The 18,146-nt window shown below is 38.6% G+C and overlaps 1 protein-coding gene across 2 annotated transcripts in view; it reads right to left on the bottom strand.

Moving 5' to 3' along the window:
* Positions 1–1,018: 1,018 nt before the first annotated feature.
* Positions 1,019–18,146, bottom strand: part of LOC104120800 (gamma-glutamylcyclotransferase 2-3) — a 200,653-nt gene continuing 183,525 nt past the window's right edge. The window contains exons 1-9 of one of the 2 annotated variants that reach the window (XR_691738.4): positions 6,995–7,248; positions 6,612–6,688; positions 5,842–5,895; positions 3,096–3,152; positions 2,951–2,991; positions 2,789–2,860; positions 1,756–2,187; positions 1,382–1,461; positions 1,128–1,244 (exon numbers count right to left, since the gene is read on the bottom strand). Coding sequence is in view for 1 of the 2 variants with exons in the window: in XM_070199850.1 (XP_070055951.1) it covers positions 1,168–1,244; positions 1,382–1,461; positions 2,789–2,860; positions 2,951–2,991; positions 3,096–3,152; positions 5,842–5,895; positions 6,612–6,688; positions 6,995–7,103 (567 nt within the window). In the remaining variant the exon portion in view is untranslated. Of the gene's footprint in view, positions 1,245–1,381; positions 1,462–1,755; positions 2,188–2,788; positions 2,861–2,950; positions 2,992–3,095; positions 3,153–5,841; positions 5,896–6,611; positions 6,689–6,994; positions 7,249–18,146 lie in introns of those variants that run through there. The other variant, XM_070199850.1, reaches the window with a different exon arrangement.

Raw genomic sequence — 18,146 nt, 5'->3', positions numbered from 1 at the left:
AAGAACTTGAGAATCTTCAGCAACATACTTGAAGTCTCAGACTTGTTCATAAGATCGAGAGATGATCGAATTAATAGCTTGTGTGCGCACTTGTCTGATGTCATAGGGAGTTCTTAAAGCTCCATTTTCAGACAAAAGAATCTTACATCTAATTACACGATTGAATTTTTAAAAGTACATTTAGTCTGGAAACATATTAAAGTTGCATATATTTTCACAAGCTTCAAGCGACGTCCACTGCCGACCTTTTTCTTTGATTTCTGGCTATATTCAGACAGTATTCCGCTTTAAGCTTACTATCAGATCTTTGTTTCTTTTCTTCTTCTTTTTTCCTTTCTAAACTTGCCAAAAGAAAGCAAGATGCCGTTAGTCAATTCCCAGATTTTACTTTTCCATTTGAGAGTGATATGAAGTAAAACAAAAGAAAGACAGGAGCGTAAAATGATATATTTAACGTAGTACCTACCGGTCAAGGCATAAGTCTCATGACATGCAGTGTAAGCACTACGGATCTTTTATTTTTTTATTTTTTTGTAGTTAAAAAAAAAATTATTTACCAAGTATAGTCTGTACGAAGAAAAAAAATAACCAAAACCAGCAAAATTTGGACATGCAGCCCCAAATCTGCAACATTATCCTCACAACTATTCTCTGCTAGCAGTTTGCTACCTCAACAAACTACAGCATTAAGAAATAGCAACACATCAGCTAAGGTAGAAATTAAGATCTGCTAGATGTCTACAGTGGACCTCGCTCAGGAGCTTGTGAAAATATATGCAACTTTAATATGTTTCCAGACTAAATATACTTTTAAAAATTCAATCGTGTAATTAGATGTAAGAAAAATGGAGCTTTAAGAACAACCTATGACATCAGACAAGTGCGCACACAAGCTATTAATTCGATCATCTCTCGATCCTATGAACACGTCTGACACTTCAAGTATGTTACTGAAGGTTGTCAAAGCCAATACTATATTATTTTTCCAGAATGCACGAAATCTGAAGGAACTTAGACATAGAAAAACAATTATTTTCCCTCCCAGTTGCGAAGAAGAATAATGTGTGTCTGTCATATGTCTAGACATAGTAATATAGATTTCTCAACATCTTGGAGAACTAAATTAAGGCATTTGTTTTTCAGACAATGCTCAAGGTATCTGCAAGATCATGAGATGGTTACTTCTTCTGAAAGAATGCGCCTGGCTTCCTTTGCAATGTCACTGACATGTTTATCTTCACATCCTGGTTCAAATGAAAATGGCAATATTGGAGGAGGAATGTAAGGGGAACAAAACAAAAGTATAAATTAAATAGGCATGAGCAGATCTAAAGCAAGAAATGAAGTAGGAAAGACAGCTTTCAAGGGTTTAAGAAGTTACCTAAGAGGCCAAGGGCTTTTTCAAGTTGAAAGAGGTAATCTCTATTGGGTCCTGAGGGGCCTTTTGCACGAATAATTTGACTGCATGATTCAAGTACACATTAAGAAGATACCAAATGATAATACCTATTCCAAATGATAAATCCAAACTCTTTAGCCGCTTTTGAATGACATTAAAATTACAAAGCATAAGACAGGTTTGATTTTAGGATTAGTTACAAGGCATAAGACAGGTTTAGTTTTAGTATTAAATTATGTACATTGGCAGTGTGAACTTTACACTATCATTGCATTTGACTGGTTATAGCAAGTTCATCACTTAATAAATGAAAGATTGAAGTTTCCTTTCACAACCCTGAATAACCAAATACTTACTCCTTCCCCAGGCCATGACTAAGATGCAGTTTGAAGAGGGGCGTTGATGGAGGAAAGTTCCTTCTCCAGGATTCCATGGCTTCCAAGACCCTCTGTGCTACATGCTTGAGTTGTCATGGAGAAGATGTTCCATGTACAGAGAGATGCTTTCCGTGGCTGAATGATACTATGAAGAGCTAAATTTGGGCACTGGGAATGAATTGACAAGAACTTAACTCTAGGTTATGTATAGCCACAAGAAAACTACAACCCATATACTTAACCTATGTGTGATTTTACACCTTCTGCACGTCCATGGCCGGACATTTGGAGCGGGGAGTGGTATAACATGGGTGCAACATTGGATAACCCAACATCAAGGATGAGCCTGACTCTGATATCATATTGTCACAACCTGACCCACTAGTAAGATTGTTCACTTTGAACCTAGACCTGCACGGTTTTAAAACGTGTAGTCAGGTACTCAGGTCCTAAGGCTACTTCCTTATGTACCTAACATTTCTCTTGTGTTTTGCAGATATTGGATTTACTTAGCATTTTACACACATCCCCATTTTACGAACTCAACGTCCTTGCTAAGGCTATCCAACCAAAAAGCTAGCTCATGCAATAATAATTTTCCGAAACCATATAAGAAGACTACAGCACATACACTTAGCTGATGTGGACTCTAACAAATATAAATGAATCTCACTTTTGTTCACATAGGATATCAATGTCAAGATTTTTTTTTCTCTGGACAATATCAAGATCACCACTCATAATAATGTATTTCTTTTTTCTAACAGAAATTCTGACATGTGATTGTCAATGTCAAATTTAGTGCCAAATAACAAAAAGATAATACTCCATCCGTCCCAATTATGTGACGGTGTCTGACTGGGACGGAGCTTAAGAAGAAAGAAAGACTTTTAAAATTAAATTGTTCAATATAGAAAGGTGTCATTCTTTTTAGGACAGACTAAAGGGAAATGTGTGTTCACATAAAATGGGATAGAGGGAGTAATAAAAACCATTGAAATATGATATACACCTAGCTATTTCTTCGACTGATGCAGGTCCCAGGTAGTTCTCGTTAACCTTCTTGTCTGGAGACCCTATGTATCTGAATAGTCAAAACAGTCAAGTTATGCATATGAACCTTCAAGACCAAACTGAGCAGAAATCATGTTGCTTGTCAGTTTTTGTAACTTACACTAATACACCAGAAACAGCTGGTTCTGATGCTGCAGGCTCCTGGAGTATAAGTTGATATGCTATTGAATCAATAATCACAGAGCAAAGAATTATAAATAACCCAAGCACTTTATTTGGTTAAATGTTAGTTCAGTATGACTTACAGTGAAAAGATCTACATAAGCCTTCTTGTCATATTGCTTTTCCCTGACTTCAAGGTACTAGATGGAAAACAGATGAAAAGAATATTCAGTAACAAAAATAGAGTCAACAATGTTGTGATTTAGGCCACATGAATACCAATATAATAGAATTGTAAGCAGACAAACAAGAAAATCTCATCATACAAGTGAAAGTTTGAAGCTTAAGTAAAATTTGGAATACTGGAACCACTAACTTGTCAAACTCTTAAAGAATACCATAATAAGGGAGCTAAATATTTTGGATTCAAATTGGGCATGCAGTTTCCAGTTCATCTTAGTGAACATGAGCATTTAGTTGATGACAATTTTTGCATTTTACAACAACAATAACAACATACCCAGTATAATCCCAAAAGTGGAGTATGGGGAGGGTAGTGTGTACACAGACCTTGCCCCCTAGTTCGTGAAAGTAGAATTTGTGCATTTTGTAAAACAAAATTGTAGAATTACCTAAATTTGAATCTTAAACGTCCTACTTCAGAAATTCAACTACCAAGATAACGAATTCCAGAAGTTCTACATTCCCTTTTAGGAATTCTCTCAAGAAAATATTATCTGTAAGAGCCACTGGTTAGTCAAATCAAGTCTAGCTCAACTTCTCTTTCATGGTATAAGGGGTGATAAATTACAACCAACTACTTAAAATCCTGAATGTACTGTTTCTTTTAACTGAATGTACTGTTTCTTTTAGATCAGACTACAACAACAACAACCCAGTAAAATTCTACAGGTAAGGGGTCTGGGGAGGGTAGTGTGTACGCAGACCTTACCCCTACCCCGAAGGAGTAGAGAGGTTGTTTCCGATAAACTCTCGGCTCAAGAAAACGAAAAAGACAAAAAGGACAATATATCAGAAAGACCATAGAAATAATAACATCATTATAAGAACCAAAAAATAGTTGAAACGCAATAACGATAACTAGTAAATAAGGCCCGGTGCTATGAAAAACAGGAGAATAGTGTGAACACAACATTAACCACTAGCGATCTAAGACAAACCCTATCAGACTAGCCTCACACCCGGAACGAAGTAGAAAAATGCTCAAGTACCTCCTAACCTACAACCCTAATGCTCGATCTCCACACTTTCCTATCAAGGACCATGTCCTCGAAAATCTGAAGCCACCTAAGTTGCGCGGACTCTTCGATTTTGGTGTCGTCCCCGTCCCGGATTCGGTCAACTGACTTCGGACACTTTGACCGGAGTCCATCGACAAATTTGGGAGAAAAATTGAGATTTTGATTTCTCAAAATCAAAAATAAAACAGATTTAGGAGAATGAAAGAATAATATCCATCTTCGAGAATGAAAGATTGAATTCTACAAAATTCATGTAAGTTTTTCACAGAATATCTCTCAAAATTTATAATATTTTTATAGCTCTATTTTTTATTAGCCGAATCCCCGCACCTGTATCCATATCCGGATCCGCACCCCCGAATCTTAAAATTTAGATTTTGCCGAATCCGATACTCGGATCCATCCCCATATCGGATACCCGCACCCGAGTCCGAGCAACTTAGGAAGCCACGCCATGTCCTGCCTGATCACCTCTCCCAAATGCTCCTTAGGCCGCCCTCTACCTCTTCTCGTATCCGCCAAAGACAACCGCTCATACCTTCTTAACGGGGCATCAGGGCCTCTCCTCCGCACATGCCCAAACCATCTGAGCCTCACTTCCCGCATCTTGTCATCTATAGGAGCCACACCCACCTTCTCCCGAATATCTTCATTCCTAATCTTATCCATCCTAGTGTGCCCGCACATCCACCTCAACATCCTCATTTCTGCTATTTTCATCTTCTGTCTAAGTTGCTCCGACACGGCAGTTTAGGTGCCGCACCCGTATCGACACGACACTAGTATGGGTGTGGGTATGGGATCCGTACCGGATCTGGTCAAATAATTTTGGGTACTTTGACCACGACGGACGGAAAAATTCGAGACGAGATACAATTTGATTCCCAAAATCAGAATCAAAACTAAGGTAAATTTGAATAAAATAATATACCTTATCTAGAAAATCAATCATTTACTTATCTACAACTTGAAAATAAAAAGTAAATCTCATAATTTAGAAATATTTATATATTTTTGAATTATTTTTAGCCGGATCCCCGCACCCATATCTGTACTAGGATCCGTATCCCCGAATCTTAGAATTTACATCTCGAAGGATCCGACCTTTAGATCCGCATCTATGTCGGACACCTGAACCCGTGTCCGAGCAACTTAGTCTTCTGTATATGTGAGTTCTTAACCGGCCAACACTCTACTCCATACAACATGGCCGGTATAACCACCGCTCTATAAAACTTACCTTTGAGTATCATTCTTTTAGATCAGACTGATCCCAAAATATTTAAAGTTAGACCACATTTCACCTCCTTAAATCCAGAACTTCCTCTATCAAGTTCAAGTGTAACAAACAACTCAGATGTCTCCTCGGCTCTTCAGTGCATAAAGTCAATAGGTTTTAAGACAGAAAGATAACACTTCATTATATTCAAATAGTAAAAACTGAATGTGATTCAAATGCTTATCTGACAAAAGCATGAATTTTTGAATTCTCACGTTCATGTAAACACAAATTTCGGAGTTCAAAGTCTCATATTCACTTAAAAAGCTGAAACGACATATACTTTATAATCTTTCACTTGAAGAAAGGATAAAATAAAAGAACATTTTGCAAAAAAGAGAGACAAACCGTCAGTGCAACTTCTTGATCTTCCTTCTTCGTTATCTTATAGGCAATACCCCACTGATCAGAAGCATAAAGGGTCATCAGTTTCAACTATTTGGAATTAGTCACACGTAAGCAGATAAATTTCATCACATAAAACAGCACACAAGCTCTTTGTTCCTTTTTCTCTTTGAGAATGTATGTTGTTGCTGGAAACAATATGCTGAAGATTTTGCATTGCTCTGGTTAAGAATAGACGTCACTACTAAGTTGATCAGTTTCATAGCTCTAAGAAAGAAAGGACAAACGTATACACACTGTAGTGATTGGATACACAAGAGGAAAGGCAAGGGAAAAGAGCCACCAAGAGGGATAGCTTTATTATCTTCTTTCAAATATATACACTTCATACTCTACTTTTTTTCCTTTGTATCAATCAGACATTTGAGGATCAAGAACAAAAAATTAAAGGACAGACAGTCATTGAATCAGACATCTTTTCCCTGTGCAAACAATCAAACTTTGCTTTGACTAATTATGTTGATTTAAAATGAAGCCATCAGCCACAGAATCACATTAATCCCTTGTGAATTAGGGCTAACTGTAACAAAACTAATGTACTGAATCAGAAGAAGTGAATATAGAAGAAGACAAGGTACATTATCACCTCAGAAACCATACATAACAACTATAAAACTGAAAGTGTTTTTCATTTTTCAGGACAACTAAAAGTAGAAAAAGAGACACAGATATTAAAATGATTAAATGGGTTAATGCAGAAAGAAAGCACTCACACAAACTTCTCCTTCAGCAGGCTCCAATGTCGCTGTTCTACCAGGGAATTCTGGTGTCCCTCTGTGATCAGTACTCCCTACATTACATATAACACATTTCAGATTAACTTTTTCCTTAATACTCCGTCCGCGTCAATTTTTGTGATAGTGTTCGACTGGACACAGGATTTAAGAAAGAAAAAGAAATTGAAACTTGTAGTCTAAAACAAGTGATAGACATTTATGTAACTATAAATCATATTTAAAAGTGCCAGTCTTTTAGGACATACTGAAAAACATGAAATGAGATTTTTTGAATTTACAGTTTTGAAAGAATCATGTACATAACCATCAAATGTACATATTAAAATAGAAACAGTTTAGGAAAAAGGCAGAAGGTCCACCTTGATAAAAGACACGGCGATAGCCTTTGATGAAACCAACAAGGCGATCATCATAGTTAAAGCCTGGCTTCCAAATTAGAGATCCATATCCAAATACCCACATCACCATTTGACTCTGGCTGTGTTTTGAGAGTGAGAGAGAGAGAGAGAGGAGCTGAAAACTGAACAGTAACGGTAGCAGAGCCAAGAATCTAGTGGTTGATCAGTAAGCAGCCAATGGCGACAGAATATTTGTTTCCCTTTAAACGGGGTCTGATTTGCTTGCCCTTATTTTATGGGATTTTTGCCCTATATCACTAACTTATTTACCCGATTTAACTATATTTTATTTGTATACAAAAATAATTTCATCGGAGAAAAAATAAAGATTTTTGAAATTTTTAGTCCTAAATAATTCAAAAAGGGACCTAGAGTATTTGTGTGGTTATAAAAGGTTCTCATTAAAGGTAAAAATATAAGTTTAAGTAAAATTATTTCCAAATTTAAAAAGGGGTCATTCTTTTTGTAACAAACCAAAAAGGAATTAGGTTAACCTAAACTGGAACGAAGGGAGTAGCCAGTAATTTGGGATTTCAGATTCGACATATTAAGGGCCCGTTTGGACATAAAATTTGATGGAAGATTTTTCCAAAAAAAATTCACTTTTTTTCGAAATCAGCGTTTGTTCATAAAATTTCTAACTTTCACTTGAAGATGCATTTTGGAATTTTTTAAAAATTTGAAAAACTCCAAAAAAAAATTGTTTTTCAAAATTTTCACTCACAAAACTTCAAAAATAACCCAAACTGAAATTTATGTCCCAACACAACTCTAAATTTCAAATACCATTTTCACTTGAAATTTTTTTTTTACCATTTTTTCGAATTTTACAGTTCTTATGTCCAAACGCCTACTAAGAACCCTTTTGGATTAGCTGATTTGAAGTGGCTGATAAGCATTAGGTGCTGAAAAATATTTTTAAGTGCTGAAATTGATTTAATAAATAAGTTGTTACGAGTTTGGATACAAGTGTTGAAATTGATAATAAACTGCTGCAGTATTTGATAAAAAAGTGTTGATAAGCTCTTTTTTCTGTTAAAATGACTTGAATAACCTTAGAACTGTTTACACTTATAAGGGCGTAGTTTCTTCAAAATTTTAGATTTCAGATCGATTCAAATACAAAATATTATATTTATCATTTTATTTTAAATACAACTGTAATTAAATAAGATAATTTTTATGATAAATATAATTAATTTTATGATAAGCATATAATCATAAGTTATAATAATTAATAAATTGACAAAAGTTTCTCAGTAAAAAAATAAACCTAAATAGGATAATATATTTGAAGAGAAACACTGTCTTCATCACCACAACAATTTGAAACCAATACACCAAAAATTTGATATGTCCTCGTTTATTACATACAGTTCAAAGATTAATACAAAATCACATAGATATAAATATGCAAAGGAATAGAGAATTTGCTTACCTCAAATAGTCAATAAGAATTACAGACTTGAAGAGACGTGGGGTTTAGGTTGAAAAAATACGTGAGGCAGTGAGTATCGATGTAGGAGTTTTGTTTTGAAAAGGAATATTTTAGGGATAAAATAGTAAAAATTTTGGTCAAACTTAAAGTGCTTATAAGGTAAAAAAATCATAAGCTGGAGGTGACCAGCTTATGGCTTTTGGCTTATAAACACTTTTAACTTTACCAAACGCGTAGATAAGCCGAAAAGTGTCTTAGCCAAACACCCTCTAACTACCTTTATATCTAACTTCCTCCCTAAATCATCTATACGCCCAAACGACATTGACATTAACATGTAGCTTCAAAATTTGACAAATACACCACAATTTAGTAATTGAAAACGAAAATAACATACACAATTAGCCAGCTACAAATCACACATATTTATGATACATCGAAAGGCGGTTGCAAAACAAAATAGAGAATTAACTTTAATTTCTATCATAAATGGCGACAATGAAAATTATGTTTCATCTCCAAAACTTTAAACTTAAACGCAAAAATATTCAGAAACAACAATTAATTTGATGCGAGCATCAAAAAGAAAACTCGGTATAGTTTCGAAATATTACAACACAAATAAATTCAAAAGCAACAGGCAAAATCGAGTCTTGCACGAAAAACGAATTGATAAAATAATATACCACTTTTATACAAATTCATAAAATTGTATACATCTTCCTACGTGGGCTCTTTGCTAGATACAATTTGCATACCTTCATACAACATCATACAACTTTTATATAATTTTGTACAACATCGTGCAATATTCATACAACTTTCATACAGTTTTGATATACTTCAAAATTCAAATGTGTAGTTAATTAGGTACAGTTTATGCCATGCTTCATATAATCATATAACTTTCATATAATTTGTATACAACTTACATACAATTATGTAAGCTATATGTATTTTATACATTTGTACGTCATGTGCTCTTCTTCATCTTCACTTTCAATATGAAAATTTAGTCAAAATAACTTTCAATATTCACCAAACTCCCTCAAAATTAAGACATAAACTCCGAAGCATGTTCTCAATCATTTGCAACAACACCCAATCTAAATAAATAATAATTTAAAAAATTCGATTTTGAATACAAAGCTTCAAAGAAATAGAGTTGAAAAGAGAAAGAAAATATATAAGGTGTGTATACGGTCAAAACCGTTTTCGACCTTTCGTACGATCGGTGAAGATGGATCGAAGAGCGTCTTCATAATATCGAGGTGAGATTTGAAGAAGGCATGAACGAGCTTCGAGTTTCGGGGTCAGATTAAATACCGAGCTCGACGTCATTATCGAGCTCGAGTCCAAATCGAGCTATAATGAGAAGCAATAGTATCAAGCTTCAGAGCCAGAGACCAACCGACACCGAGCCCGAATCAATACCGGGCCCCGAGTCGGCATCGAGTTCAAACCCGCATCGAGCTCTAAACCTGAAAACCGACCAATACCGAGTCCAATCAAGATCGAGCCAAGAGACAAGAGCCATTAAAGCTGCACTAAGAGAGAGAATCTCGGCAGAAATTAGGGAAAAGCTGATTTATCATGGGTTTTTCACTATGTATTTTTTATGATATCTAAAGTAGGATCCCTCTACTATAAGAGGGATGGCTATTATTTCTGTAAAGGCATCAAGTCATTAATACAATGTAACTCAAATACTGTCGAAAAATTTCCATATTAAGAGTTTATCCTTTTGAGCTTCATACAGAATTTCATTCTTGTTTATTCATAAACCATCTTCCTTTCAACTTGGTTTGTATCTTTTCTTTATAATTAATATTCAATATTTCTAGTTACTCTTACGATTTGTGTCAAGTTATACCACGTACCTTTAGAACTACATATAAATTCAACTCTATCCGTTTTTTTAGGTAAACAGTTTGGCGCCCACCATGAGGCTAAGGATAACAATAGTTATTTGATACGAATCTGCAAAACACACCATTTTACGCTTGTTTTAGGAAGTGCCTTTGATTTCGGATTAGCAATGACGAGCTATCAATTAAATGGCCTTACCCATCGACAACGAAGCTAGCCTTCAAGGTGAGAACAATAACTTGATGCCCAGGGCCAAAAGGCCATTTGTCGACGCCGTTGGAGCTCAAGCCAAAGTGCCATTAGACGTTAATTCTCATGTGGCTATTGAGGCAAATCTACGTTCTGAACCTGAAAATAGCATTCATGGTGGTACTCGATCTGCAGCTTGAGATACCCATAACGTTGAGGAAAACGGAATCAGCTTGCGTATGATTTTCGAAATGTTGCAAGCTCAACAGGTAGTAATAGCTCAGTTGCAGAGTCAAACCTAGATACCGAGCAGGCTGGAGCCCAGTCTACCCCGAAACGTTACCCACAGAACGGAACCAGCTATAGTAAGGTCAAATGAGCAAGAGTTGGGGACTAATCCCGAAATTGCTAAAATGTTCGAAGAACTGACCAAACGAATAGAATCAGGAGAAATGAGGATCGAGGCAAACGACAAAAAGGTGGAAACATATAACTCTAGGGTTGATCAGATACTGGGGGCACCACCGATATTGAAGGGATTAGATTCCAAAAAATTCATACAAAAGCCTTTTCCCCCAAGCGCAACTCCTAAACCGATCCCAAAGAAGTTTCGCATGCCCGAGATTCCCAAATATAACGGAACTACCGACCCCAACGAACATGTCACCTCTTACACATGTGCCATGAAAGGGAACGATCTAGAGGACGATGAAATTGAATCTATATTATTGAAGAAATTCGGTGAAACCCTCTCGATGGGAGCAATGATATGGTATCATAATTTACCATTTAATTCTATCGATTCTTTTGCTATGCATGCAGATTCTTTCGTAAAAGCACACGCTGGGGCCATAAAGGTCGGGACCAGGAAGTCGGACCTGTTCAAGGTAAGACAAAAGGATAACAAGATGCTAAGGGAGTTCGTATCTCGTTTTCAAATGGAATGAATAGATCTACCACCAGTCACAGACGACTGGGCTGTTCAGACTTTCACTCAAGGTTTGAACGAACGAAGTTCGATGGCTTTACGGCGGTTGAAGCATAACCTGATCGAGTACCCATATATTACTTGGGCCGACGTGCATAATTGGTATCAATCGAAAATTAGAGTCGAAGACGATCATTTAGGTTCTGGACCTGCTGTTAGAATGGACATCAATCGAGAATAAAGGCCGATCAGGGACCGATACCGACCATATAGTGGAGACCACAGGGTTAATGAATCGAGACGTAACCACGAAAAAGGCAATAAAAGATGTGATCGAGGTCAAAGGTCTCGGGGAATGATGAACAGAAGTAGGTTCGATAGGCCTACCGGACCTAAGGAAGTACCACGGTTATCAGAGTATAACTTCAGTATCGATGCATCCGCCATCGTGTCAGTTATCGGATGCATCAAAGACACTAAATGGCCTCGACCCATGCAGACCGATCCTGCCCAGAGGAACCCCAATCAAATGTGTGAATATCATGCACCCATGGCCACAAAACGGAAGATTGCAGGCAACTAAGAGAGGAGATAGCCTGGTTATTCAATAAAGGGCACCTTCGAGAATTTTTAAGCGACAGGGCCAAAAACCATTTCAAAAATAGGGATTTCGACAGACAAAATGAATAGGAAGAACCACAGCACATCATCCACATGATCATCGGTGGCGTCGATACCCCTCAAGGGCTGGTGCTTAAACGCACTAAGACATCGGTTATAAGAGAGAAGCGAGCTCGAACTCAGGATTACGCACATATAGGAACCCTGTCCTTTAATGATGAAGATGCAGAAGGAGTCATGCAACCTCACAACGATGCACTGGTAATATCCATACTTATGAATAAAACTAAAGTTAAGCGTGTGTTAATTGATCCAGGTAGCTCGGCTAACATTATTAGATCAAAGGTCGTAAAACAGTTCGGTCTACAGGACCATGTCGTACCCGCAACCCTGTTTCTAAACTGATTCAATATGGCATGTGAAACTACCAAAGTCGAGATAATTCTATCGATAAACATGGCCGGGATCATCCAAGAAACGAAGTTCCATGTAATCGAAGGCGATATGAGGTACAACGCCCTTTTTGGAAAGCCATGGATCCATAATATGAGAGTTGTACCTTCGACCCTCCACCAGGTTCTTAAATTCCCAACATCTGAGGGAGTCAAAATAGTGTAAGGAGAACAACCAGCCACAAGAGAAATGTTTGCAGTCAAAGAAGCAATTTCGATATTCTCACCTTTATCAACAAAGGGGTCGGACTCGAAAGGGGAACGCGATGCCAAATAGCAATCACATACGTCAGCTTCGACCCAACTAGAAAATCAAAAGATTGACGAAGATGATGAGCAAGGGATCCCTCGATCCTTCGTGGTCCCCGATGATTCCGACGCTACCCAATCAATGGTTGAAGAACTGGAGCAAGTCATACTAATCGAATATCTGCCTGAACGAAAGGTATACCTGGGAACGGGATTAATCCCCAAACTCAGGAAAAAGCTTATTCAATTTCTTATTGATAACATAGATTGTTTTTCTTGGTCCCATTTAGACATAACAGGGATCCCACCGGATATAACGACTCATCGGCTAAGCCTGGACCCTAGGTTCAAACCGGTGAAGCAAAAGAGAAGACCTCTTTCCGAGGTAAATCACGTATTCATAAAGGACGAGGTAACTAAACTTCTCAAAATAGGGTCCATTCGGGAGGTGAAATATCCCGAATGGTTAGCCAATGTAGTTGTAGTCCCTAAAAAGGGGAACAAACTTAGAATGTGTGTAAATTATAAGGATTTAAACAAGGCGTGGCCCAAAGATTCTTTTCCGCTGCCTAACATCGATCGCATGATCGATGCCACGGCCGGCCACAAAATCCTTACTTTTCTCGATGCTTATTCCGGGTAAAATCAAATCTAAATAAACCCGGAGGACCGAGAAAAAACTTCATTTATCACCAAGTATGGAACATATTGTTATAATGTAATGCCCTTCGGGCTAAAAATGCAGGAGATACTTACCAACGCCTAGTAAATAAAATGTTCGAGGAACAAATAGGTAAATCAATGGAAGTTTATATTGATGACTTGTTAGTTAAGTCCCTGCCTGCAGAGGACCATTTGGCTCATTTGCAGGAAACATTCGAGATTTTAAGAAAATACAACATGAAGCTCAACCCCGAGAAATGTGCTTTCGGGGTCGGTTCGGGCAAGTTCCTTGGCTTCATGGTATCAAATCGGGGGATCGAGATCAACCCCGATAAAATCAAGTCCATCAAAGACATCACCGTCGTGGATAGTGTAAAATCCGTACAGAAGCTAACCGGACAGATAGCTGTCTTAGGTCGATTCATTTCGAGGTCGTCAGATCGAAGCCACAAATTTTTCTCTCTACTCAAAAAGAAGAACGATTTCGCATGGACCTTGGAATGCCAACAGGTGTTAAAGGAATTAAAGCGATACATATCGAGCCCACCACTACTTCACACTCTAAAGGCAGACGAGAAACTTTACTTGTACTTGGCATTATCGAAATCGCGGTAAGTGGTGTCCTAGTTCGAGAAGAGCAAGGTACACAATTTTCCGTTTATTATGTAAGTCGATCCTTAGGAGAAGCAGAAACTAGATATCCACACTTAGAGAAATTGGCACTTGCTCTAATAAGCGCCTCTAGAAAGTTAAGACCATACTTTAAATGCCACCCCATATGTGTATTAACCACTCACACACTTCGTAATATTTTGCACAAGCCCGAACTATCGGGTCGATTGGCCAAATAGGCCGTCGAACTCAGTGGGTACGATATCAAATATCAACCCCGGACGACCATCAAGTCTCAAATTTTAGCGGACTTCGTGGTCGATTTCACGCCAACCCTTGTACCCGAAGTTAAAAAGGAACTCTTGTTAAAATCGGGTAGATCATCAGGGGTATGGACCCTCTTCACAGATAGTGCTTCGAATGTGAAGGGGTCCGGGCTAGGCATCGTTTTGAAACCGCTCACGGATATCACTATTAGGCAATCTATCAAAACTTCTAGGTTAACTAACAATGAGGCCGAGTACGAGGCCATGATTGCAGGTCTCGAGCTGGCTAAAAGCTTGGGGGCAGAAGTCATTGAAGCCAAGTGTGACTCTTTACTGGTGGTGAACCAAGTAAACAAAACCTTCGAAGTTCGAGAGGATAGAATGCAAAGGTATTTGGACAAACTGCAGGTAACTTTGCATCATTTCAAGGAATGGACTTTACAGCATGTACCTCGAGAACAAAATAGTGAGGCCGATGCACTTGCAAATTTGGGGTCATCGGTAGAGGAAGATGAGATCAGCTCGGGGACTGTCGTCCAACTCTCGAGATTCGTAATCGAGGAAGGTCACGTTGAGATAAACTCCACAAGTCTAACCTGAGATTGGAGAAACAAATATATAGAATACTTCAAAAACGGGAAACTTCCATCCGACCCAGAGGAGTCGAGGGCTCTACGCACAAAAACTGCACGGTTCACCTTATCCAATGATGGAATGTTGTTTAGAAGGATGTTCGATGGTCCACTGGCAATATGTTTGGGACTGGGAGACACCGACTACATCCTACGTAAGATTCACGAGGGCACGTGTGGAAATCATTCTAGTGTCGATTCATTAGTCCAAAAAATAATCATAGCAGGATATTATTGGATCGATATGGACAAAAAATCTTGGGAGTTCGTTCGAAAATGCGATAAATGTCAAAGACATGCACCCATGATTCATCAACCCGGGGATCTTCTCCACTCGGTCCTATCTCCTTGGCCTTTCATGAAATGGGGAATGAACATCGTTGGCCCCCTCCCGTCGATCCCAGGTAAGGCTCAGTTTATTTTGTTTATGACTGATTATTTCTCTAAATGGGTTGAAGCACAGGCTTTCGAGAAAGTTAGAGAAAAGGAGGTGATAGACTTCATTTGGGACCACATCATATGTCGGTTCGGGATTCCATTTGAAATTGTATGCGATAATGGAAAGCAATTCATCGGAAGCAAAGTGACCAAATTTATCGAAGACCACAAAATCAAAAGGATCCTTTCGATACCTTATCAACCCAGCAGAAACGGACAGGCTGAATCGACAAACAAAACTATTATCCAAAATCTTAAGAAACGATTAACCAACGCTAAAGGTAAATGGAGAGAGATACTACCCGAGGTCCTATGGGCGCACCGAACAACATCAAAGTCCAGTACTGGAGCAACACCGTTCTCGTTGGTTTATGGCGCTGAAGCTCTTATCCCGGTTGAGGTCAGAGAACCTAGGGTTAGATTTCTGTATGCGACAAATGAGTCGAATAACGAAATAATGAACACGAGCCTTGAATTATTGGACGAAAAACAAGAAACAGTTCTCGTCCGATTAGCCGCCTAAAAACAGCGGATCGAAAGACACTATAATCGAAGAATAAATCTTCGCCATTTTAAGATCGGAGACTTAGTGTTGAGGAAAGTTACCCTCAACACTCGAAATTCGAACGAAGGAAAACTGGGTCCGAACTGGGAAGGATTGTATCAAGTCCTCGAAATCGTCGGGAAAGGATCCTATAAGCTCGGTATAATAAACGACAAGAAACTAACAAGCAATTGGAAGATGTCACACCTAAAATGATACTACTGTTAAGGTACAACTCCTATGTTCATTTATGTTTCGAAATTAACCCTTGTAGGTGTTCGATCAGAAACAGGAATGGATTATTCGGCTCGAAGCCTTTAGGCCTGAACGCACGCGTTGCACTCTTTTTCCCTTTGATCAGTTTTTGTCCCAAATGGGTTTTTCGGCAAGGTTTTTAATGAGGCAACCATTGATCATGCTAACTTAGTACAATTCAACAGTATCCGAGGCCTCTTTACAATCAACCTCGAATACTGGGGGGCATTACCCTCGAATATATCAAGTTTGAAGCAAGAAAGTTACTTCATGACAACAAGGTTTCGATAGAAAAAATTGTAAGAGCCAAATGGTCAAAACAAACCATGCTCATGTAGTTTGCTCGATCCCTAGTACAGAACATAAACACATGTATAATGACATAAAGGGAATTTTTTACCGATATCTCATATCTCAGAATCCATCCTCTATTTCGTGATCTATTATGCAAACAAGCTTAAGGGCCGACCATTACCCCATGAATCGGGGACTACCAACCGAAAAATCAACGATATCAAGTTCCACTAAGCCTACGGGCTACTTCACTTCGAGTTCGAGCAATCACTCACTCGACTACTAAGCCTACGGTCTACTCTTATTTCGAGTTCGAGCAATCACTCACTCGACCACTAAGCCTACGGGCTACATCACTTCGAGTTCGAGCAAGCACTCACCCGACTACTAAGCCTACGGGCTACTCTTATTTCTAGTTCGAGCAATCACTCACTCGACCACTAAGCCTATGGGCTATATCACTTCGAGTTCGATCAAGCACTCACTCGACTACTAAGCCTACATGCTACTCTTATTTCGAGTTCGAGCAATCACTCACTCGACCACTAAGCTTACGGGCTACATTACTTCGAGTTCGAGCAATCACTCACTCGACCACTAAGCCTATGGGCTACTCTTATTTCGAGTTCGAGCAATCACTCACTCGACCACTAAGCCTACGGGCTATATTACCTCGAGTTCGAGCAATCACTCACTCGACTACTAAGCCTACGGTCTACTCTTATTTCGAGTTCGAGCAATCACTCACTCGTCCACTAAGCCTACAGGCTACATTACCTCGAGTTCGAGCAATCACTCACTCGACCACTAAGCCTACGGGATACATCACTTCGAGTTCGAGCAATCACTCACTCGACCACTAAGCATACGGGCTAAATCACTTCGAGTTCGAGCAAGCACTCACCAACTACTAAGCCTACGGGCTACTCTTATTTCGAGTTCGAGCAATCACTCACTCGACCACTAAGCCTACGGGCTACATCACTTCAAGTTCGAGCAAGCACTTACTCGATTACTAAGCCTATAAACTACTCTTATTTCGAGTTCGAGCAAGCACTCACTCAACTACTAAGCCTAAGGGCTACCCTTACTTCGAGTTCGAGCAATCACTCACTCGACCATTAAGCCTAAGGGCTACCCTTACTTCGAGTTTGAGCAATCACTCACTCGACTACTAAACCTACGGACTACTCTTATTTTAAGTTCGAGCAATCACTCACCCGACCATTAAGCCTATGGGCTACATTACTTCGAGGTCGAGCAATCACTCACTCGGTTATATAGACTTCAAGATCCGGCTTCGATCAAATTGCCTAAAGCCTCGAACTTATGAAAACTTTCATAAGGCTTAAATGAAACAGAATTTTCGTAAGGCATGACTGAAACAAAGTTCTCACAAGGCAGAATATGAAACAAAGACAAATCGGTAAAGGAAAAGATCTTCATATATATATGAGTATTTACAAGGTTCGATCAGGACCCTACACAAAAAAAGATCAAAAACAAAAAACCCTAAGGTTCCTGATTATCTCCGGGAGCAGCCTCTTATCCATCGAGCTACTCCCTGCTCTTAGACCCACTCTTGCTCTCATCATTATTGGAAGCCAGGGTTCCAGCTTCGGCTTGAAGTTCTTTAGCCTTTTTTATCTTTTCGGTGAGATCA

This window comes from Nicotiana tomentosiformis, chromosome 4 (genome assembly GCF_000390325.3).
Source record: "Nicotiana tomentosiformis chromosome 4, ASM39032v3, whole genome shotgun sequence".
Classification (NCBI taxonomy): Eukaryota; Viridiplantae; Streptophyta; class Magnoliopsida; order Solanales; family Solanaceae; genus Nicotiana; species Nicotiana tomentosiformis.
Note: the sequence above shows the minus strand (reverse complement) of the source record. Positions and strands in the feature narration are given on the sequence as shown.